Source organism: Sceloporus undulatus, chromosome 7 (assembly GCF_019175285.1).
Source record: "Sceloporus undulatus isolate JIND9_A2432 ecotype Alabama chromosome 7, SceUnd_v1.1, whole genome shotgun sequence".
Lineage (NCBI taxonomy): Eukaryota > Metazoa > Chordata > Lepidosauria > Squamata > Phrynosomatidae > Sceloporus > Sceloporus undulatus.
Window position 1 is genome coordinate 29,146,369 of NC_056528.1, and position 22,381 is coordinate 29,168,749.

Below are 22,381 nucleotides of genomic sequence, written 5' to 3' on the forward strand. Positions count from 1 at the left end.
TATTATTATTATTATTATTATTATTATTATTATTATTATTATTATTATTATTTGGTTGCAATTGTTACTTCCCTTCTTTTGAATTTTTTCTTAATGCAGCAGCCTGGTTTTGTTGCTTGGTTTTTTTGTGTTTGCTTTTTTGTTTGGTTTGATGTAACGCTCTTCATTTCTAAGCGGCTGGCGAAAGGGTTGAAGTACATATGTCAAAATGTTAAGGTGATTAATCCTCTGTCCTTTGGGCAAGTTATGTTAGCTGATTGCTCAAGAGAGCTACTTTTTATGTTGGAGGAAAAGAAAGAGGGAGGGAGACCTTTGGAGACCGGACATCTCCGTAAGTTGTGATGGTGCATGGAAAGATGAAGGGAGAAACCTCCCAATCTTCTGTACTATTCCCTGCTAAAGGAAGGTTTGTGTGTGTGTTTTAAGCCACTTTGGTTGTCTTATCTCCATTGCAGAAATGGTGCAGTTTGGCACTGCTTTAACTGCCATGGCTCAATAATGCCATGGCTCAATAATGTAGTTTGGTGAGACATTTAGCCTTCTCCGTCAGAGAGCTCTGGTGCCACACCAAACTACAAAGCCCAGTATTCCATAGAATTGAGCCTTGGCATTTAAAGCGGTGCCAGACTGCATTATTTTTGCCTAGAACTCTGGAAGGCTAGGGTTCGAATCCCCGCTCAGACATGGAAATCCACTGGGTATCCTTAGACAAGTTACTCTCTCTGTAATCCTTAGAGGAAGACAATCACAACCCTCCTCTGAACAAATCTTACAAAAATAAGTGTACATGGGAGAGGCGACAGGTTTGGAATAGCTCTTAACTTGACAATGACATTGCTTGGAGGGGACTGGAAGTTTAATTCTCCATTTATATCCCTGTCTGATCTTTTTGTTTAATATATTGGGGGCCTGGGTTCACATGCATCCGACAGTCTGCCCAATTGCAAGCTCTGATATAGAGAGAGTTATCTTTTTCATAAACAGAGGAGCAGATGACAAAAAGACAGTCACCTTTTAGGAGACAGGCAAGCAATTTTCCCTAGGACCTCTTGCTCATAGAGAGCCACCGTGATGTGGTTTTGAGAGTTTGGGGACCAGAGTTTGATTCCCAGCTCGGCCATGAAACCCACTGGGTGACCTTATGCAAATTGCACCTTCTCAGCCTCAAGGGAGGCAATGACAAACCTCCTTGGATCCTATGTATTCCTGCATGGCAGAATGAGGGATGGCCTCTATGTCCATTAGTAGTCCCTTCTGATTCTAGGGGCCTATGTATTTCTGCATGGCAGAAGGAGGGTTGGACTATATGGCCCTTAGCAGTCCCTTCCGAGTCAAGTGTTCTATGTATTCCTGCATGGCAGAAAGAGGGCTGGACTATATGGCCCTTAATAGTCCCTTCTCACTCTAGGATCCTGTGCATTCTTGCATGGCAGAAGGAGGGTTGGACTATATGGCCCTTAGAAGTCCCTTCCGACTCTCGGATCCTATGTATTCCTGCATGGCTGAAGGAGGGTTGAACTATATGGCACTTAGTAGTGCCTTCTGACTCTAGTAGTCCCTTACCATGCACCACCATTGCGTCTTCTCTAAAGGCCTCCGCTATGACTTCCGACATTGAAGGCATTGCCACATGGGTATAGCTAGGCACCCTGTTTCCTTCCCTTATGGATCATGATGGAGGCCTTCACAGAAGACGCGACAGTGGCGGCAGATGAAGGATACACGGTGTCAGCAGATCCACGGCGTAGTGGTGGGCGGGCATGTAAACACCAGTCCATTGACCTGGGTTGAAACTAGGGGTAGGAAACAAAAATCTGAGTAGTTGAGCAATTCCGACGCAATATTTTTGACAGGAGTTGTTCCCAAACCGGCAGCGAGCGTAACATGGACATCCACTCCTTATTGATGTTCAAGGAAAGAGACCCTGAGCTAGCCGGACCTTAACTGTGCGCTTTTATTTGCTTTGTCAGATTTGCGTTGCAATACTCCCTTGCTCCGTTTCTGTTGCTTCTTTTGTTTTCCGTTTTTGTTCTTTTTTAATTTAAAGGAAGCATTCTTTTCTCCCTCCTCCCCCCTTTTTAAATTTTTTATCTTCCTGAACCAAATTTCCGTACGTTTTGTTTTAGATTTTTTTGTTATCATTTTTTCTTTTTTTTCTTTTATCTTTCCCATCTTTTGTTTTCTTCCCCCCATCCTCCTCTTCCTCCCCATCTCCTTCCCTACCCCCCTCCGAACTTCCCCTACTGCCCCCCATAGAACCGTCTGCCCCCCCACAAGACGTAAAATGCGTCAGCACCAGATCCACGGCCATTCTGGTAAGTTGGCGGCCGCCTCCGGCCGAAAGCCAAAACGGCGTCTTGGAAGGATATAGCGTCCGCTATCGAGCCCTGGACTCGGAGGATACGGAGCTGAGGGAGGTGAACGACATTCCCCCAACGACTAATCAGATCCTCCTGGAATCGCTGGAAAAGTGGACTGAATATCGCATCACGCTCGTGGCGCATACCGTCGTGGGGCCAGGCCCTGAAAGCTCGCCTGTCATCGTCCGTACCGACGAAGATGGTAATTGTTCCCTCTTTGCATCTTTTCTCTTGCATCCAAATGTCGACCACACAGGTGAAGTAAAAGAGCCTTTCCAGCAAAACAGGTTGAATCTCCCATATCTGAAATTCCAAAATCCTCCACATAACTTTGTGGATGAGATAGTAACACCTTTGCTTTCTGATGGTTCAAAGTACCAATCATTTTTGGATAAGGGACACTCAACCTGTACTGGCCAAAGGTAACAAAATACCAGTGATACTCCATAATCATTATTATTACTATTATTGGCCTGAATCCTGTTGGCTGTCCCAAAATAGAGTAGACCCATTCAATCGGTTTTTGAATCGTGAGTCAATACATTGGGTCTGCTCTGTATGGAACTAGCAACAGAATTCATACCATGATGATTATGATAATGATTTGTCGCTTAATTTGTTTCTATCCCGCTTTTCTCCCATACCCTCTCAGCCTCAGAAGGAGATGAACTAATCTTGCCAAGAAAACCCCATGATAGCTTGTCCTTAGGACCTCCATGAGGACCTCCATGAGTCAGAAACAACTTGAAGGCACACAAGAACATGTTACACCAGCTAGGAGTGGCTCTTCAGGGTTTCAAACAGAGACTGGTCTTCCCCAACCCTCTTTGGAGTTCCTAGGAATCTAACCTAGGATTGATTGATTGATTGATTGATTTTATATGCCACAGTTGTCTTGGTTTGGGACCAATGTGGTTCACAGACAGTAAACAAAGGCGGGTTACACACCGCCCTTTAGTACGTGCTTCGCGCATCCTAGGGTTAGGAAGGGGCGTGCTAGGGTTAGGAAGGTTCTCGCCTTCCTAACCGCCCCTTTCCCTAGGACGCGCGGAGAGCGTATTAAATGGCAGTGCCCGTCCACATGGGCACTGCCATATTTACGTCTTGGACGTACAGAGTCCAGACGTGGCGTGGCAAAAGGGACGCTGCAAGTGCGCGCCTCGCGGCACCACTTCCGGGGGCCAAAAAGGAGTGCCATTTCGTCGCTCCTTTTTAGCTGCGCCGGGAAGCCTCGCGGTCTGGCCGCTGGGGCTTATCGGCGTAGCTAATGGAGCCAGTGCCAGACCGCCCACTTTTGGGTGGTCTGTAATGTGCCAAAATTAGCTAAATGCACTGCAATACAATCAAAACAATTAAAATGTCTCCATTTTTTAAAAAGTCATACATTAAACAGTGTTTTAAAAAATACAAAAGTACAAGAAGACTACCAACTCACTGCTGAGATCCAGCATGGCATAGTGGTTTGAGTGTTGGACTATGACTCTGGAGAGCAGGGTTCCCAGCTCAGCCATGAAAACCCACTGGAATCATGGTTCTGAGGGTAAAACCCCTCCAAAAAAGCTTGCTGAGAAAACCTTCTGATAGGGTTGCTGTAGAATCGCAGTAAGTCGGAAACGACTTGAAGACCCACAACACACAAAACACGCACCTGCTCACTCCCATAAAAAGGCTTCCTGTAAGCAAGTTGTCCCTAAAATTCTATTTGAACAACAACAAGAGAGGTCTTTTCTTGCTGGCGAAAGGAAAAGAAGGAGTGGGGCCAGTGTACCCTCATGTGGGAGGGAGGTCCATAGGGTGGGAGCAGTGAGTGAGAATGTGCCATCGCCAAACTGACCTGTGATGGATTATCTGTGTATAAAGCCATGTTTTCTGCTTGGGAAACTTCCTTTCTACACAGGAAATATACACAGTGGCATCACAAGTTGAGTGCAAAGGGTGTGGAAAGCACTGAGTGGCACCCCAAAGGGATGTGTATAAACACCCGATGAGGTGTGTATGAACAAGTTGGACCCAATTCATGGGCTACATGGTGCAAACACCCTGCAGCCATCCCAGGAAGGATTCAGAGCGTAGCACTAATGTAAACAAGCCCATGCTCACTGCACCGCCAGGTTTCATTTTCAGCCCAGACAGAGTTATTTTGGCTTCTCTGGTTTTGCCTTTGCATTTATCTACCTCGGTATGCGCTGTGGATTGGTTCCATACCAAAATTCATAGAGGCTCGAACCCCATTAAATAGAATGGTGTAGCAAATTGGTGTCCCTTATATTAAATGGCAAAATCAAGGTTTGCTTTTGGGGATTTTTTAGGAAGTATTTTTCAGCCATGGATCATTGAATTCATGGGTATGGAGGAGCAACTGTATTTATGCTACCTTTAAGGGTAAAACTAGCTAAGCCAGTGTAGTGTAGTGGTCTAAGTGTTTAACTGCAGTTCTGGAGAACAGGGTTCGATTCACCGCTCATCCTTGAAACCCACTGAATAACTTTGGGCAAGTCACACACTCTCAGCCTCAGGAGAAGGCAGTGGCAAACTCTCGCCGAAGAAACCTTGCAAAGAAAACTCCATGATAGGCTCGCCTTAGGGTCCCCATAAGTTGGAAATGACTTGGAGGCACACAACATCACACTAGGCTCTTTTATGAGCATTCTTTCTTCCAACAGAACAGCACATTGCAATAAAAACAGTTCATTCTTAAGCATGCCTTTCTTCCATTAAAGCTGAAACATGGTACCTTCTTGTCTCTCTTCTTCCCTCGCCCTCTCTTTGCCTCCCCCCGTTCCTCTCTTTCAGTGCCTAGTGCCCCACCTCGCAAGGTGGAAGTGGAGGTTCTGAATTCGACGGCCATCCAAGTCTTCTGGCGCTCCCCCGTCCAGAATCGCCAGCACGGGCAAATACGCGGCTACCAGGTCCATTACGTCCGCATGGAAAATGGAGAGGCGAATGGTGTGCCCCAGATCAAGGACGTGATGTTGGCTGATGCTCAGGTGAGAGATCCTTGTGTTTTACTCTGGGTTTACTGCTTGGGACAGATGAGTTTATCAAGATAGATTTTGCTTCTTTGCTCCTTCCTCCACCTCCCATTTTTTGTTTGGTCCTTATGATTTCTGCGTCAACTGCACATTTTAAAAAAGTTGCGGTCCAGAAAATTTAGACAGGTTGAGTCTCCTTTATCTAGAGGACAGGAATCTGCACATTTGGGGTTAAAGTTGTGTTGTTGTTTTAAAATTAAAGTCTTGCCAAGAAAACCCCATATATTCCAAAATACTTGGAATCCCTGTGCCCCTTCAAGGCTCCTTAGCTTGGTTCAAAGCCTTGCCCTCATTTAACCAGAGCCATACGTTCTACTAACTTCATCATTTCTCGGGCTTCGTTTCCGCTTGCCCTTTGGACCTCTGGGAGCCAAACGTTTCACTTCTGGATGGCTTCTCCACACTCGCTGTCTCTGTCTCACTCTTTTTCTCTTTCCCTTCCTTTCATTCTTGTCTGCATACCCTCTCTTGCTCAGTGGGAAACAGATGACACTGCCGAATACGTAAGTACGATGCTCCTGCCCCATTGTTTTTGCCTCTGCATCCTTCTCGTATCGTTAGTGATGGTGTGAAATTGTTGGTGGTGTGTCCCTCCATTTCCACTCCTCCTCTAATCCCTCCTGCCCTTCTCTCCAGCATTTTCCTCCCTTGCATTGCCTCTGTTTTATTTCTGTCTTTCTCATTGTGCATTGCTTTTTCTGCACACTTAGTTGCGACAATTAATCGGGTGAAGTTTAATGGTGCAGATGTGGCCACCGTGGGCCTTATCACTCGAGAAAACAAAGCGGAAATGGTGCAGTTTTCTCCATGTCTTACTGCATGGTATTATCCAGTTCTCTTCCCGCGGGAGACGGTCATAAAAGCATGTCTTTTATCAAACTGGGAAAATCCCTTCGACAAAAGACACACTTTTATGACCATCTCCCATGGGTAGCACGATGACGTCATGCAGTAATGTATGGAGAAAGCCGCTCCTCTCCAGCGCCATTTCCGCCTTGTTTGCTCATGCGGTGCTACATGAGTTGGTGCACCTTTCCCTGGCTTGAATGCTTCCTGATGGGTTAGACTGCAATTCTCATCTTCTCCAGTCACTGTGATGGCTGGGGATGGTGAGAGTTATAGTCTGGTCTGAGTGTTGGATAGGGACTCTTTGAATTCCCACTAGATGCTGTAACTCACTGAGAGAAAAGAGAAGCTACGTAAGTCATTAGAAATCTAGACGACAAGAAGAAGAGAGACCTGTCAGTTGCCAGGAAAACCAAGAGGAATGTGCAAAAGAGGAATCCAGTCCCAAAGATCCAGAAAACCAAGCAGAGGCTGTATCTGCCGTGAAGAATTAATGCAGGTTGACATCATTTGAACTGCCTTGGCTCCATGCTATGGAATTCTGGGATTTGTAGTTTGCTGAGGTATTTAGCCTTCTCTGTCAGAGAGCTCTAGTGCCCCAACAAACTACAAATCCTAATATTCCAAAGAATGGAGCCATGACAGTTAAAATGAGGTCAGGTTGCATTGATTCTTCAGTATGGCAGCAGCCAAAGTTGGCCTGAAGGCAGATAAGAAGGAAGCCACAGTAGTAGAGATGTTTGATGGTCAGGCCAGGAGTCCGGGGTTCGAATCTCCACTCAGCCATGGAAACCCACTGGGTCCCACTCTCTCAACCTCAGAGGAAGCAGGAAATACCCTGCCAAGAAAACCCCATGATAGGTTCTCCTTAGGGTTGCCGTAAATCGGATACAATTTGAAGTCACACAGGCAAAGAGGAAAGCGCCAAACTGAGGAACGATAGGTTGAGGGGATGCTGGAGATATGGAGACCCTCCATAGCAACTAGCAGTTATCTGGCATGGTCACCTCAAAGCTGCTGCTTTACCGAAAAATTGTGTACTAGAACCAAAACTGCCAGCATCCTCTTCAAAATAAAAATAAAAGGGTGCGAAGGGAAGAGAAGGGAGATTGAGATTGAGATTGAGAATGAGTGTGAACAAGAGGCTTTAATCTACTTGAAACTGGAGATTTATTTGGTTTAGTTTAGTTTTTTGCCTCCTCGGAGACTTAGGTCCCTTTGAAGAACTTAGGAAGGCTTTTCATAGCGGAAGCATTTTTCAGTTGAGATAGGAAGAAGAGTGCTGGGAAGTAGACGGAGGGGGCAGAGATCTCCGTTGGCCATGTGCTTTGCATAGCAAGCGCTTGTGTGTGTGTTTGGCTAAAATGGACAGTTTTCTCTCCCTTTCCCTGTGAGTTTTTGGTCTCCTCCAAAGGATTTTGCTCCATGTTGTCTTCCCGCATGTTTCACAGTGGTTGTCGTTCCCGTTTGTAGTTACTTCCTCCTGCAAATGCAAAGCTCTCTTACTTTGAACCTTTAAATGGACGGCTTCTAATACCTGTCTCCTTTTGGATTCTTGTCCTCAGGAGATGGTTATTGCTGGGCTACAGCCAGAGACCGCCTACTCCATCACGGTAGCTGCCTATACCATGAAAGGGGACGGTGCCCGTAGCAAACCCAAACTGGTTGTAACCAAGGGGGCAGGTGAGTGTTGTCTAAGTATGGTCACTGACCTTGCCCTCCTGTTGTGTAAAGTTGATAGTGACATGCTTTGGGAAGGCTCAAAGGTCTTAGGGATTGGCAACTGGAAGTCCCAGGGCTAAATCCAGTCCTCAAAATTTTCCATCCGGCACTCAAATGTCACTGTTGCTCACACGGAGTACCTCCTGCAGGGTAGTTCACATGCATACAATTGCATTTGATTGCAAAACATGCATTAATTGCAAATAAATAAATAAAATAATGTCTTCTTTCCCCTCCTCTTCTTCTAGTCCCAGGAAAGCCAATCCTCTCCATCCACCCGACTCAAGAAAACACCCTCCTTGTCAAATGGGAACCTCCTCTGGATGCCGAAGGCCAAGTCTTGGGCTACCGTCTCCAGTTCGGTCGCAAAGACATCGACCCCTTGGCCACGTTGGAGTTCACCGCCCAGGAGGATAAGTACACGGCCACCAACATTCACAAGGGGGCCACCTACATCTTCAAGCTCTCAGTGAAAAGCCGGGCCGGCTTTGGGGAGGAAGCCGTCCAGGAGTTCACCATCCCGGAAGACGTGCCCAAGGGTTACCCCCAAATTCTCGAGGCGAGCAACATCACCTCCCGGTCGGTACAATTCAACTGGATGCCTCCCGTCTTGGCCGAACGGAACGGGGTCATCGTCAAGTATACGGTGGCTTACCGGGAGGCCAGCATTTCCGGGAACCCCCAGGAGAAAGAGTTGCCCCCATCTCCCGAGAATTCGTATACCCTGAACGGCCTCAAGCCCAACACGGCGTACGATGTTAAAATCCGAGCCCACACCAGTAAAGGTGCCGGGCCATACAGCCCGACTGTCCAATACCGGACGTTCCTTTTGGACCAAGGTAGGACTCGCCGGTTTCTCCTCCTCTTCCCGTTTCCGGGGCTGTTCCTGCAATGCGGAGAAGCAGAACAAAAATCCAAACCATTATACAAATTTGCAAACAAAATACAAAAAAAGCCCGCGTAACTAAGCAATAGTTGCTCCTCGCCAACTTGAAGACGGGCGTGTGAGTACGTTTTTATACTTAAAAAAGGGGGATAAAAAATAATGCGATAAGGCAGACGGCTTCTCTCTGCCTTAGCCAGGTAAGTCCCTTTTCCTCTTCCTTCCAAAAAAGTCCAGTCCAGACATCCCTTCTTGATTGACAGCTGGGCGGAGCGGTTGTGATCACAGGTGGGCGGAGTTTTTTCTTTCGCTTTCTCTCTTTCTTTCTTGCAATCTCGTCTTCTTCTCCCTCTCTCTCTCTCTGTTATTCTCTCTTTTTTTTGGCAAGGGGAAGGGGAAGGGGAGAGGTGACAACAATGCAAATAACCAAAACCCAAAAAAACCCAACCCGTTGGATTTGATCCCAAGACTCTTTCTCCTCCGCAGCCAGTCAGGAGCCTAGTCCATTTTGAGGGTGGTGTCAGAAATGGGAAAGTACCAAAACCAAGGGAAGGGGAGGGCATTCCCATTTTGATGTCGGGGCTGAGCAGATGGATAAAGATCTAGAAGAAAGGACTGAAAACAATGCATTTGCGCAGAAGACCTTTCCCATTTGGTAGGATCCGAACACTGTTCCTTCCGCTCATCATCTCCTGCTTTCTCCCCAACCCTTTGTTCCCTTTCCTCCCCAACAGTTTTCCCCAAAAATTTCAAAGTGAAGATGGTCACCAAGACATCCGTTCTTCTCGGCTGGGAGTTCCCTGAAAATTACAACTCTCCCATTCCCTACAAGGTAATGGTTACTTTGCTATGGCTATTGTCAAGATCAAATGTGGCATAGTGATTTGAGTGTTGGACTGCAACTCTGGAGACCAGGGTTCAATTCCCACTCGGCCATGAACCCCTCTGAGTGACCATGGGCAAGTCACATTCTCTCAGCCTCAGAGGATGGCAGTGGCGCACCTCTCCTCTGAATGAATCTTGCCAAGAAAATCCTAGGATAGGGTTGCCTTAGGGCCACTGTAAGTCAAAAACAACTTGAAGGCACACAACAGCGACAAAACAAAAAAATGATCAAGGATATTTTGTTTTATTTATTATCATTTCCTTATGGCTTCATCTGGAGTACAGTGTTCTGGGCACTTCGTTTTATCCAGGATATTGGCAGGTTGGCGCAGTAACAGACCTCTGATCTGCTCCTATCGTTGTGTGTCTTCAAGTCCTTTTGGACTTATGGCAATCCTATTTCTGATTTATGGCAACCCGTATCATGGTGTTTTCTGGGGCTAAGAATATATGACTTACCCAAGGTCACCCAGTAAGTTTCCATGGACGAGCAGTGAATCAAACCCTGATCTCCAGAGTTGTAGCCCAACGCTCAAACCACTACACTACGCTGGCGCTCTATATCCAGTCTAGCAGAACTCGGTGATTAATGTATTGATTTATTTTACCATCCACTTCTTTCTCCACGTGTGACCTATACAGATCCGACAGGAAAACACCGGCCAGGAGATTGAGGTGGACGGACGGATGACCAAGAAGCTCATCACCAACCTGAAGCCCCACACGTCCTACCGCTTCTCCCTGACTCCCCGGAGGAGCGACAAGGGAGACCTCCAGCAGAAAGTGGAGGTCATGACAGCGGCCAACATGCTGAGCAAGAAGCCGGTGGTGGCATATCGGCACGAAATGGATGGCAATGTGCTCTTGCATCTCTCCGAAGTGAAAAGCGCAGACTTCCCGGCACAGTACGTGTCCAAAGAGTAGCTGAAAGATCCTGTGCTCTTTTATTTCAATGTTCCTATGTTGCCTGTCCATATACATTTCAGTGCATATATTTCAGTGTTTGTATGTATGTTGTTTAGATGGGGGACTACCAAGGAATACTGGATGCCATAGGCTATGTTTTGGAGGAAGGCAATGGCAAAGCACTTCTGAGCATTCCCTTGCAATATGGCTACATCCGCACTGCAGAAATAATCCAGTTTGAACCCCCCCCCCCCCAGTCACTCCCAGGGCTCAATGCTGTGTGATTTTGGGAACTGTAGTTTTGCAAGACATTTAGCCTTCTCTTTTGGAGAGCTCTGGTGACACAACAAAATGCCATTCCCAGAATTGCATAGCATTGAGCCATGGCAGTTAAAGCATTGTCAAACTGGATTATTTCTGCAGCACAAATGCGGCCTAAAATAACTATGATGTTCAGGGGTCACTGTAAGTCATTAGACGACTTGAAGGCACATACTCACAAACTCATGGTCCTCAAAGTAGCCTTGTTGTTGTGTGCCTTCAAGTTATTTCCAACTCATGGTGCCCCTAAGGTAAATCTATCATGGGATTTTCTTGTCAAGATGAATTCATTAAGTGGTGTTATCATTGCCTTCCTCTGAGGCTGAGAGAGTGGGACTTGCCCAACATCATCCAGAGTATTTCAGAGCAGATATTCTAACCCTGGTCTCCGAAAGTCCTACTCCAACACCCAAACCACTACACCATGCAGGTTCTCTCCCAATAACTTGCTGTTGTTATTGTTGTGTGCATCCAATGACTTATGCCGACCCTAAGGCAAATGTTTCATAGGGTTTTCTTGACAGAGGATTTGCCATCGCCTTCCTCTGAGGCTGAGAGAGTGCGACTTGCCCAGAGTCTCCTCGTGGGCTTTTATGCTCGGGCAGGGATTTGAACCCTGATCTTCGAAGTCATAGTCCAACATTCAAACCACTACACCACACTGGCTCTTATAACCATGAAATCCGTTGAAACATAGAAGCCACAGCATTTTGCAAAGGTGGGATTGGATCCCATACATGAAGAAAGAAGAATATTGCAGTCAGCCCTCCATATCTATGGATTCCACATCCATGGATTCAACCAACCACAGCCTGAAAATATTCCAAGAAAATTCCAAAAAGCAGACCTTTGAGTTATTCACCATTTTATAATAAGGGATGCCATTTTACTACTCCATTGTATATAATGGGACTTGAGCATCCATGGATTTTGGTACCTACTGGGGGGGAGGGGGGTCTTGGAACCAAACCCCAGCAGATAAAATAAGGGCTCACTGTAATTAATTTTTCAATCAATTAGTTAAATAATGTGCAGCTTCAGAGAATCTGGGGGCCTATTTCCCACCCTTTGGGATCCATCATAGGCTAGACATATAAATGTTTCCCCATTTCATCCTGGCTTGCAAGGACACAATCATGCCCACGGTTTTGTCTCCGCTGGAGAGAAAGCAAATATTGATGTATAATTTCCATCTGGTATTTGCACATCCAGAAGTGCCAGAAAGGGGGGGAGAATTAATCTACGCAAAAACGTCGCGTGGGATTTTTGCACGAAAATCACGGGGGAGGAGAGGTTCGTGCAAAGACAGAAACATCACAAGTCCATTTGCAATTTCTTAGTACCCTCTTTTGAATTAAAGAATTGCTTGCGGTGGCCTCCGCTTTTACACAAGGGTTGTGTTTCTTGTCTGATTTGTCAGGGCCTATTACATTGTGGTTGTCCCCCTGAAGAAATCCAGAAGCGGTCAGTTCCAGAACCCATACAACACACCTGAAGAAATGGACTTGGAAGAGGTAAGTTTCGAATCCCCTCCATGTCCAAACATTTTCCCATTGCTGTGGGTCGTTCTGCTTAGAAAGGACAGAATCCCTTGCTCTCAAACGCAACTGTCTCCCAGAATCCTGCAGAAAAGTGCAAAGAATTCTGGGTAAACCATTGGGACTCCATGTTACTATGTTAGTAATCCCTAGAATAAAACAGGTTAATCTAGCATAGAATAAGTTGGAAGGGACTTTAAAGGCCATTGAATCTAACCCCCAGTTATTCAGGAATGCACAACTAAAGCTCTTCCAAAAAATGACCGTTCGACCTCTGTACTAGGAGACTCTCTGCACATGTTCAGAGGCTTGGCCCAAAGAAACAAAATCTGGGAATTGGAGCTCTGCATTCAGCTCTGAAGATATTTGCCTTTGGAAGAGACAATTATTCAGCATACCTTGCAAAGCCAGCATTGCTGCAAAACAGAGGGATGGAGGGAGAAGTGGCAGATAACAACTCTAGATTCACAGAGTTATATACTTGGGAGTGTGTTGGAGAGGGAGGAAGGCAGATTTGGGAGGGTTAAGGAGAGTTGTACATCTGTAATTGTCCCTTCCTCTCTGGAATATTTCTGAATATATTTACAGTTAGGAATTGCATGATTTTATACTCCATCTTCTGGATCTGAGGTTTGGTGTCCATACTGCTTGCAGACAGGGGATTTCTTGGATCCGGACAACAGAAGTACGATGGGGACAAGGGTAATTGAGAAGGACCTTTCCTAGTGATGCTGTTTGTAGAGAGATTTTGTAACACCTTTGAGACTAAGTGAAAGAAAGAAGTTGGTAGCATGAGCTTTCGTAGACTTGAGTCGACTTCCTCAGATGCTTTTGGTGGAAAGCCAGGGAAAGACCTATCTTCTAGGCACTGGTGGAATTTTTATTCAGTGCATTTTAAATGCAAGTTGAGCACCCCTTCTCCGAAATGGTTGGGACCAGGAGTGGTTTGTACTTTGCATTTTTTTTTTCCAGATTTTGGAATGCCTCTGTTTGCATATACATAATGCACAATACACAAGGCAAAGAGCGGAGTAGGTACTGTATTTGTGAGGCTGGAGAGAGACATGAGGCTGGAGGGAGGCGCAAGGATCTGTGAAACCTGCAGATATCCAAACGTTGTGCTTGATCCGAATCCCTCCATTTGACAGATCTTCGCATCTCTTTCCAGCATTGCCTCTCGATTGTTCACTACATTTGTTGGGAATGAGAAACGAGGCTGGAGAGAGGTACAACTGGAGACAGATGCGAGGATCTGTGAAATGGGGAGAATCCAACCATGGTGGGGTTAATCCACGTCTACCACCATTTCACAGATCTCACATCTCTCTCCAGCCTTGCGTTGCATGTGAGGTGTGGGGCTGGAGAGAAACCAAGGACCTGAGTGGCGAACAAACAGGAATGCCACAGCCGCTGCCGCAAAAACAGAAGCAGGCAGCTGATGGAAAATAATTTCAGGTTTTAGAGGTTTCTGGATTTCCAAATAAGGGATACTCAACCTTTATAAGCATAGTACTTAATTTGTTTGCCTATCCATCCAGGCAGATACTCATATTCAAGTGCAAAGCCTTCTTCAGAAGCAATTTCAAGTAGGAAAGGTCAATGGGGTGGTGTAGCTGTTTCAGGTGCTGAACCTACAGCTCAGGTGCGGCCGACTCTGCCCCACTGATGTGCAGCTCTTCCACACTGTCAAAATGAAGCAGTTTGACACCATTTTAACTGTCACGGCTCCATCCTGTGGAATCGTGGGATGAGCAGTTCGGAGAGGTATGCAGCCTGATCTGTCAGAGCACCCTGGTGCCTCACCAAACTACAGCTCCCAGGATTCCATAGGATAGAATCATGTCAGTTAAAGCGGTGTCACACTGCTTCATTTCTGCAATGTGGATGCATCCATGATCACTGCCTTTCAGCACTGTTGCAAAATGGATCCCCATTCTGTCTAAGGATGCATGCCTTCGGAAGATGTTGGGCTCAACACACATTCCTCTGTGCAGTTAGGAACTGTCTTCCCTCCTTCATTTTCCTCCCTCTGCCTCTGTTTTTCTTTTTCCTCCTGCATCACGGATTTATCCCTCCCCTTCCTCCCTCCTCAGCTGATTCAGGAGATCTCCCGGTTGCAGCGCCGCAGCCTCCGCCATTCCCGCCAGCTGGATCTCCACAAACCCTACATCGCGGCTCGCTTGCACTCGCTGCCTTCCGCCTTTGTCCTCGGGGACATGAAGCGTTACGACGGCTTTGAGAACAAAGCCCTGGAGGCCGGGCAGAAATATGTCGTCTTCGTCCTGGCCGTGCTGCGAGCCAACGAGGCCGTGAGTCCCCATCTTGATCTCCAAATACACCTGGCGTGTCAAGCGCAGCTCCTTGGGGGGAAATGGCTTCTGTGGCTTGGAATGCAAAATGGGAACCTCTGTGCTGCATGTTGCGAATGGCTTTCCATCTGTTTAGAGGAGGGGTGGGCAACGATGTGGGATCCAGGACTTTTAAGGGGAAGAAGAGCAGCCAGGCACAGCTCCATTTTGCCTGAGCCTCGTCTGACTAGTGAAGGGCCCTCCATATTCCATCTGCCATTGCTCTGGTCTTGGAGGAAAAGAAGAGCAGCCAGGCAGAGCTCCATTGGGCATTGAACCCAGTGGCTAGTGAAAGGCCCTCTCTCCATATTCCCACAGCCATTGCTCTTGCCTCTTGAGGGAGAGAAGAGCAGCCAGGCACAGCTCCATTGTGCACTGACCTCAATTATTATTCATTATTATTATTTCAAGGATTTATATCCCACCTTTCTCTCACAATGGGATTCAAAGCTGATGTGAGGCCCAGCTTCCATATTCCAACTGCCCTTGCTCTGGCCTCTGAGGGAGAGAAGAGCAGCCAGGAGCGGCTCCATTGTGCATTGGCCCCAATGACTGGTGAGAGGCCCTCTCTCCATATTCCAACTGCCATTGCTCTGGTCTTGGAGGAAGAGAAGAGCAGCCAAGAATGTCTCCATTATACCTTGGTCCCAGTAGCTGATGAAAGGCCCTCCCTCCATGTTGCATTGCCCATTGCTTGGAAGGAAAGAAGAGCAGTCAGGCATAGCTCCATCATTCCTGGACCCCAGTGGCTGGTGAAAGGCCCTCCTTCCATATTCCAACTGCCGAATCTCTGGCTTGGGAGGGAGAGAAGAGCAGCCAAGCACAGCTCCATCAGTCCTGAAATAAGAGTGCTGTAACAGCATAGTGTGATATAGGACCAAAGCAGGATAGAACGGATCTACTACATCCCTTGATCTGGACTTTATGCTCCCTGTATCAGGAGAAAGGCGGGATATAAAAAATAAAATGAATAATTAATATTGATGCCACATGGAACCGCATTGGACTTTTTGGCCGCCACATCACACTGTTGACTCATGTTTAGCTTGTGGGCTACTAAGAGCCCCCGATCTTTTCCACATGTGCTGCTTTCAACCCTGGTATCTCCTCCCTGGTGTTTTTGGATTGCATTTTTTTCCAAATCCAGACTTTGGATTTACTGCTGCTGAAATTCATGTCCTTCTGTTTGGTTTCAGGTTTATGCCGCCAGCCCATTTTCAGATCCCATCCAGATGGACAGCGCTGATCCCCAGCCGAAGATTGAAGGAGAAGAAGGATTGATCTGGGTGATTGGACCGGTCTTAGCTGTGGTGTTCATCATCTGCATTGTCATTGCCATCCTTCTCTATAAGAAGTAAGGGTGCACAGCTGCGTATCTGGCCTCTAATCTCATGTGTTCTCCCTACAGCACTGAAATGTGGTCATCTGTACCACAACCTGGGATGTGATGTGGGGAAATGTCCATCCACACTTAGTTTAAAATGGCTGGATCGCCAATTCTTTTCCTTATGCTCCAAACCTTTATCCTCATTCTTCAGGTCCCAGCCTGGGAGAAAGGTGGCATATAAGTAAAGTAAATAAGTAAATTAAATATATTTGCCACTGCAATTCTCAATATCCAGATATTGTCATCTCCCAAAATCCCCAATGATTTTGGATGTTGGGAGACAACAAAGCAAAAGACGGTTAAAACCACTGACCACAAAGTAACTGCATGCTCAGCTCCTTCCGTTATGACATCAGCCACACCCTGGAATGGTGTGTTAGTCTATAGAGCTAGCAAGGGATTCTGGGAGTTGTAGTCCAAATAATCCATAGAGGGAAGCCCCCATAGGTCAAGCCTATGCCATTTTACAGACCAAACCACATTGTTTGGGTTATATTTTTCATGATTCAAAGTCTGCTAGAGGCAGACACATGGATAGCAAAGGAAGCACATGTTCATTTGGATAGTTCCAATTTAAAGAAGGACCCTGTGCTGGTTTATTATTTTTTAGCCACCCTTCCCTTCAGCTACTTTTCCCACCTGCTGGAAACAGCAGCTTCGGGGACAAATAATATCCGGTCGTGTATGTGTGATTTATTTATTTTTTCAAACAGCATAGACTTCCAGTAAGGATGCAGTTAGTGCAGAAAGGTTGTGGATTGAGATTGAGATCTGCAGATTAGCAGTTCCCTTTCTAACCCTCACATTTGTCCTTTCTCTCCTTCTGTTTTTTATGGTCGCCTTCCGGGGACAGCAAGCCAGACAGGTAAGTGTTTTTAAAAAGTGCATTTGGTGTCTGGTTATGGGTAGGAGGCAGTGCGCAAAGGTGCATCTACACTGTAGAAATAATGCATCAAACTGTATTCATTCTGCAGTGTGGATGCAGCTGAACTGTGACCCTGAGCCTGCAAAGGGATCTTGCAGCACCTTTGAGACCTTTGTTAGTCCCCCAAAGTGCTACAGAATCCCTTTGCACACTGATATTCCAGACTAACACAGCTATATATCTGAACTCTGTGACACTGGGTGCATGCACATTGGAGAAATAATCCAATTTGACACCACTTTGATTGCCATGGTTCAATATTAATCTCCAAAGATACTACAAGATCCCCTTTGCATAATATTCCAGATTAATATGACTGTGTCTTTGAATTATGTGACACTGAGCGTACTACTTGCATTGGTGCAAAATAAGGCAAGCAATAATTATATAATTCCATCTATCCAAGCAACCTGCCTTTATCTGGCCCCCATTTGTCCTCTTTCCCTCTCTCTCATCTGGAGCAGTGGTGTGAGTGTTGGACTGCTTCGAATCCCCGCTTGGCCATGAAGCCCACTGGGTGACCTTAGGCAAGTCACCTTCTCTCAGCCTCAGTGGAAGGCAGTGACAAACCTCCTCTGAACAAATCTTGCCAAGAAAACCCCAGGATAGGTGACCCTAGGCAAACCTTTACCCTTCTTTGAGAACCAGTGTGCTTTAGTGATTTGAATGTTTGACTACAACTCTGGAGACCTGGGTTCGAATCCCCGCTGAGCCATGGAAACCCAATGGGTGATTTTTAGCTAATCCCACTCTCTCAGCCTCAGAGGATAGGAATGGCCATACTCCCTCTGAAAGAAAAACCTGCCAAGTGAAGCCCATGATAGGTTCATCTCAGGGTTGCCATAAGTCGGAAACGATGTGAAGGCACACAACAACAACAACAACAACACAAGGTCTTCCAACTTTATAATATGCTGGTCTGTGACCATAATAAATATTTATTTCAAGTCACACTCTCTCAGCCTCATAGGTTGGCCATGGCAAACCCCCTCTGGACCAGTCTTGCCAAGGAAACCCCAGATAGCTTCACCTTAGGGCTGCCAGAAATGGATTGAAGGCACACAACAACAAACCCATTTGTCCTCTTTCTCTCTCTGTCTCGCCAGCAAACGGAAAGACTCCGAACCCCGCATCAAATGCATGCTCAACAATGCCGAGATCACCCCTCACCACCCCAAGGACCCCGTGGAAATGCGGCGGATCAATTTCCAGACTCCAGGTAATGCGCTGCGTGCCACTTTTCCCTTTCCACACCCCGGCTGGCCACCCCACACCATTAGGCCCTCCGAAGAAAGACCCATCTGCCACAAGTCACAGCCAAAGTGCGCACAGACGGAGTTGTCTTTTTGTGGCTTTCGCTGCCATGCTGCATCCAAGGTAGGAGGGAATGTAGCACTTGCCAGCTGCTGCAGCAGCAATGCAATTCCAGCACCATTCCTTCTCCTCTTCTTTATGCGGCAGACAATTCCTGATACATGCAAGCGAGTTATTTTCTCTGCAAAGCAAGAGTTTTTTGCTGTCCTGTTGCCCATAGCTGCTATGTTTCTTATTGCGTGGAGTAACCATTGTTTGATGCTTCTTCCCAAACGAAACCTAACCTTTGGCATCTAACTGCTTATTTCTTTATCTTTCCTTTCCTCCTGTCTTTTTTCTTTTAATCCTTTAAATGCAATCTTCTGCTTAGAGACCCTTTGGTTTACGCCAAACGAATTTCTCTGTCTGTTGTGCATTGGGAAAATTGTTGTTGTTTAAATCCAGAATGGGGTATTAAATGTAGAATCGCAGCTTTGTGTTACGTGGTTGCCGTGAAAAGGTGAGTTTGCAGACCTTAGGACCGTGGAAAGGTTTCATAGTCGACGAGCAACATTTGGAAAATGCCTCCGAAGCCTGGAAGTTTGGCTGAATAATAATATTAATGTTTTAAAAATAAAACACAGAACAGACTTTTAAAGCTGTAGGTTTATCTTAGTCTTTTAAGGTTCTAGTCCTTATGGCCACAGCGAAAAGTACATAAGCCCTGCTTGGCGAAATCTCAAAAGCAAGGGCAGGTAACTAAGGTCCAAGACACACTGCAGAAATAATCCAGTTTGAGACCGCTTTAATTGTCCTGGCTCAGTGCTAGGAAATGCTGGGAACTGTAGTTTGTGGTGGCGCCAGAGCTCTCTGACAGACCAGGCTAAATGTCAAAACTACAATTCCCAGGATTCCATAGTATTGCACCATGGCAGCTAAAGTGGTGTCAAGATGGATTATTTTTGCAGAGTTCGACATATGTTTTGGTGCAGGAATATCACTTGATGGTCTGTTTCATGCGCATTCCCAAACATGTGTTTATAGGGCAGAATGTGGGGAAGGACATTTTGAGGATATGCCTAAGTTAGAGATGTTTTAAAAATCCAATTTAGAAAACAAAAATGGGAGGCTGGCAATAACATTCTGCAGTAAGGAATGGCCCTGTTCTATTTTCCAAGGATTTTCATCTCCTTGCCCTTGAATTTCTCTGTCTGAATTTCTGGAGGAGTGCAAAGGCCCCCCAAAATGTTGTATTAGCTTAAGAAAATTCCCCACACTCTTGCAAGAGTTTCTTTTTCTCCCCTCCTAGAGAAGTTGGGTGGTTTTCTGAGTTAAATCCAGGGGGATCTCAGATAAGGTTGCCATTGGTATCCGCTGGGGTTTGGTTCCAAAACCCATGGATGCTCAAGCGGGATTAAATACAATGGTGTCCCTTATATCAAATAGGAAAATCAAGGTTTGTTTGGGTTTTTATTATTATTATTTTGGAATTTATATATATATTTGGAATATTTTCAAGCACCGGATGCTTGAATCCATGGATAAAGAATTGGCGGATACGGAAAGCCAACTGTACTTCTCTCTTGTTACTATCACTTGAAGTCCCTGGATTGCCAACTAAGGGCCTGTCTGCATTGGTGGTGGAACCATTCGTTTCTAAACTCCCTAAATGCCTCTCCCTAAACTACACATCCCAGGGTTCAATAGGAGCTCGCCATGGCAATTAAAGTGGAATTATAGTAAGCCCTTGGTACCTGCTTGTTTTTGGTTCTGGAACCGTCCTTGGGCACCAAAATCCATGGATGCTCAAGTCCCATTAAATACAATGGGGTGGTGGTGGTATTATTATTATTATTATTATTATTATTATTATTATTATTATTATTATTATTATTATTTACAATGGACTCTTGGTATCCACTAGGATTTGGTTCCAGGTCCCCCATGGATACCAAAATCCATGGATGCTCAAGTCCCATTGAATACAATGGCATAGCAAAATGGGAAAATGGAGTGGAGTATATAAAATGGCAAAATCAAGGTTAGGTTTTTGGGGATACACACACACACACACACACACACACACACTTCAAGCTGTGGACAATTGAATCCATGAATACAAATAAATCAATTATTACTATTATTATTATTATTATTAAAGAATCCATGGATACTATAATGTCAGGATTGTCTTGCGTGAAAGGGCACAGAGACAGGGAGAACTGAAGCCATGATTCAACAGTTGTTGGGTAGAAAATTTTATTTTAGAGCATTTTAAATCAAAAGTGCAAGATAACAGAACTTCAGCTATTTGGGGTGGAAAGCAAAAGTGCAATCGAACGTCGCTGCAGCTTTTTGGGAAGGAATACTTCGCCCAAGTTTGTTTCCTCGGCGCAACTTTGTGCTTGACGGCAAAATAGCAATGGATTTCTAACCCTGTTTGTTGCAAAGAAGGTAACTGCTGCTTTGGTTTTGAGTCGGGACGGGGTAAGACCAGTCAAGACAAAATTGCCCTTTTTGTCTCCAAATCTTGCCTTTGCCTTTTCCATCCCGGAGACACACCAAGACTTTCAAGCCGTAGCTCCCCCCAAAAAAAGACAACAGTCTCTCCCTAAACCCCTCGGAAAAGCCCCTTCCATTCCCTCTTTAGATTTTGTGTTGCTTTATTTTTTTTCCGTTGGTTTCGTTTTCCGTCTTGGTTGAGTAGCGTATTTTTTTTTTAAATATAAAAGTGTATATATTTTTGTTTGTTTGTTTTTTCTCCTTTTTGGTTTGATTTTTGTTTTCCTGTTTTCTGCAGATTCTGGCCTAAGCAGCCCTCTCAGTGACCATGAGTTTGACCTCGAAAGTTAGTTCCTGTGTCTTTTCGTTTTCCTCTCCGTTTTCATCGGTTGTGCTCCTTTCCCTCCGCCCCGACATTTTTAGTTTGTCACGCTTCTCTATCGTTCATTTTCTTTCTCTCTCTCTCTGTCTCTGCATTTCTGCAGCTTTGGCCATTTCGTCCCGCGTCTCGCGCTCTTTGTCTCGTCCAAACTGTGCTTCCAGTTTTACAGTCCTCCAGCCGAAAGGCCTTTTGCAAAACAAGAGCGCCTCCGAAAGCAAATTTTTGCCGCTCAGTCACTGTGTGTCTGTTTTGTATATGTATCTGATTGTATTTTGCATCGTACCTGTGCATAGTAGCATTCGTCCAAATCGCCATAGATAGGACCTTAGAATCCTAGTGTTGGAAGGGACTCCAAAGGGGCATCCAATCTAACCCCATTCTGCCATGCAGGAAAACACAGTCCAAGCCCTCCCAACAGTTGGCCATGCAGCCTCCATTTAAAAACCTCCAAAGGAGGAGACTCCATCATTTTCCAAGGGGCATGTTTCCCTGTTGAACATCAGGAAGTTATATATTGTATGATAGCACAGTTGCAAAAACAGCAAGATAACTTACCATCTTATCTGACGAGAGACCTCTGCGGTTTCTAGATTCTTGGGTAATATCAGGTTCATAGATATTCCAAAAGTCCAGACCATACAGTCTGGTAGATTGCAAAACTTATTATTATTATTATTATTATTAACCAGAACAAGTCCTTGGGATCACTGGAGTTTCAATCCAACAATATCTGCAGGGCCACAGTTGCATCCCTGTACTATGCGAACATGATATCATCATCATCATCATCATCCAACAACAACTTTGATTGTGTATTCCTGCATGGCAGAGGGTTCGACTTGATGGCCCTTGAGGTCTCTTCCAACTCTATGATTCTGTGATTCTGATACCATATTCACATAGTATAGAGATGCAACAGTGGGCCTCCAGATATTGTTAGATTGAAACTCCAGTGATCCCAAGGGCTTATCTAGTTAGGGCTGCTGTGAGTTGCAATCCAACAGCATCTTCAGGCCGCATCTGGCCACTCCTCATTCAGGGCCAGCCCAAG

At 45.7% G+C, this 22,381-nt stretch overlaps 1 protein-coding gene across 14 annotated transcripts in view; it reads left to right on the forward strand.

Annotated features, from left to right (window-relative positions):
- PTPRS (protein tyrosine phosphatase receptor type S) overlaps positions 1-22,381 on the forward strand; it is a 227,995-nt gene that overhangs the window by 167,218 nt on the left and 38,396 nt on the right. For 4 of the 14 annotated variants that reach the window (XM_042479439.1, XM_042479438.1, XM_042479441.1 and 1 more), the window contains 13 exons: positions 2,257-2,562; positions 5,154-5,347; positions 5,869-5,895; positions 7,804-7,921; positions 8,209-8,799; positions 9,578-9,675; positions 10,371-10,633; positions 12,376-12,469; positions 14,587-14,802; positions 16,038-16,195; positions 17,082-17,093; positions 18,260-18,372; positions 21,247-21,294. In XM_042479439.1, coding sequence (XP_042335373.1) covers positions 2,257-2,562; positions 5,154-5,347; positions 5,869-5,895; positions 7,804-7,921; positions 8,209-8,799; positions 9,578-9,675; positions 10,371-10,633; positions 12,376-12,469; positions 14,587-14,802; positions 16,038-16,195; positions 17,082-17,093; positions 18,260-18,372; positions 21,247-21,294 — 2,238 coding nt within the window. The remainder of the gene's footprint in view (positions 1-2,256; positions 2,563-5,153; positions 5,348-5,868; positions 5,896-7,803; positions 7,922-8,208; positions 8,800-9,577; positions 9,676-10,370; positions 10,634-12,375; positions 12,470-14,586; positions 14,803-16,037; positions 16,196-17,081; positions 17,094-18,259; positions 18,373-21,246; positions 21,295-22,381) is intronic. The other 10 variants (XM_042479444.1, XM_042479445.1, XM_042479448.1 and 7 more) reach the window with 5 other exon arrangements.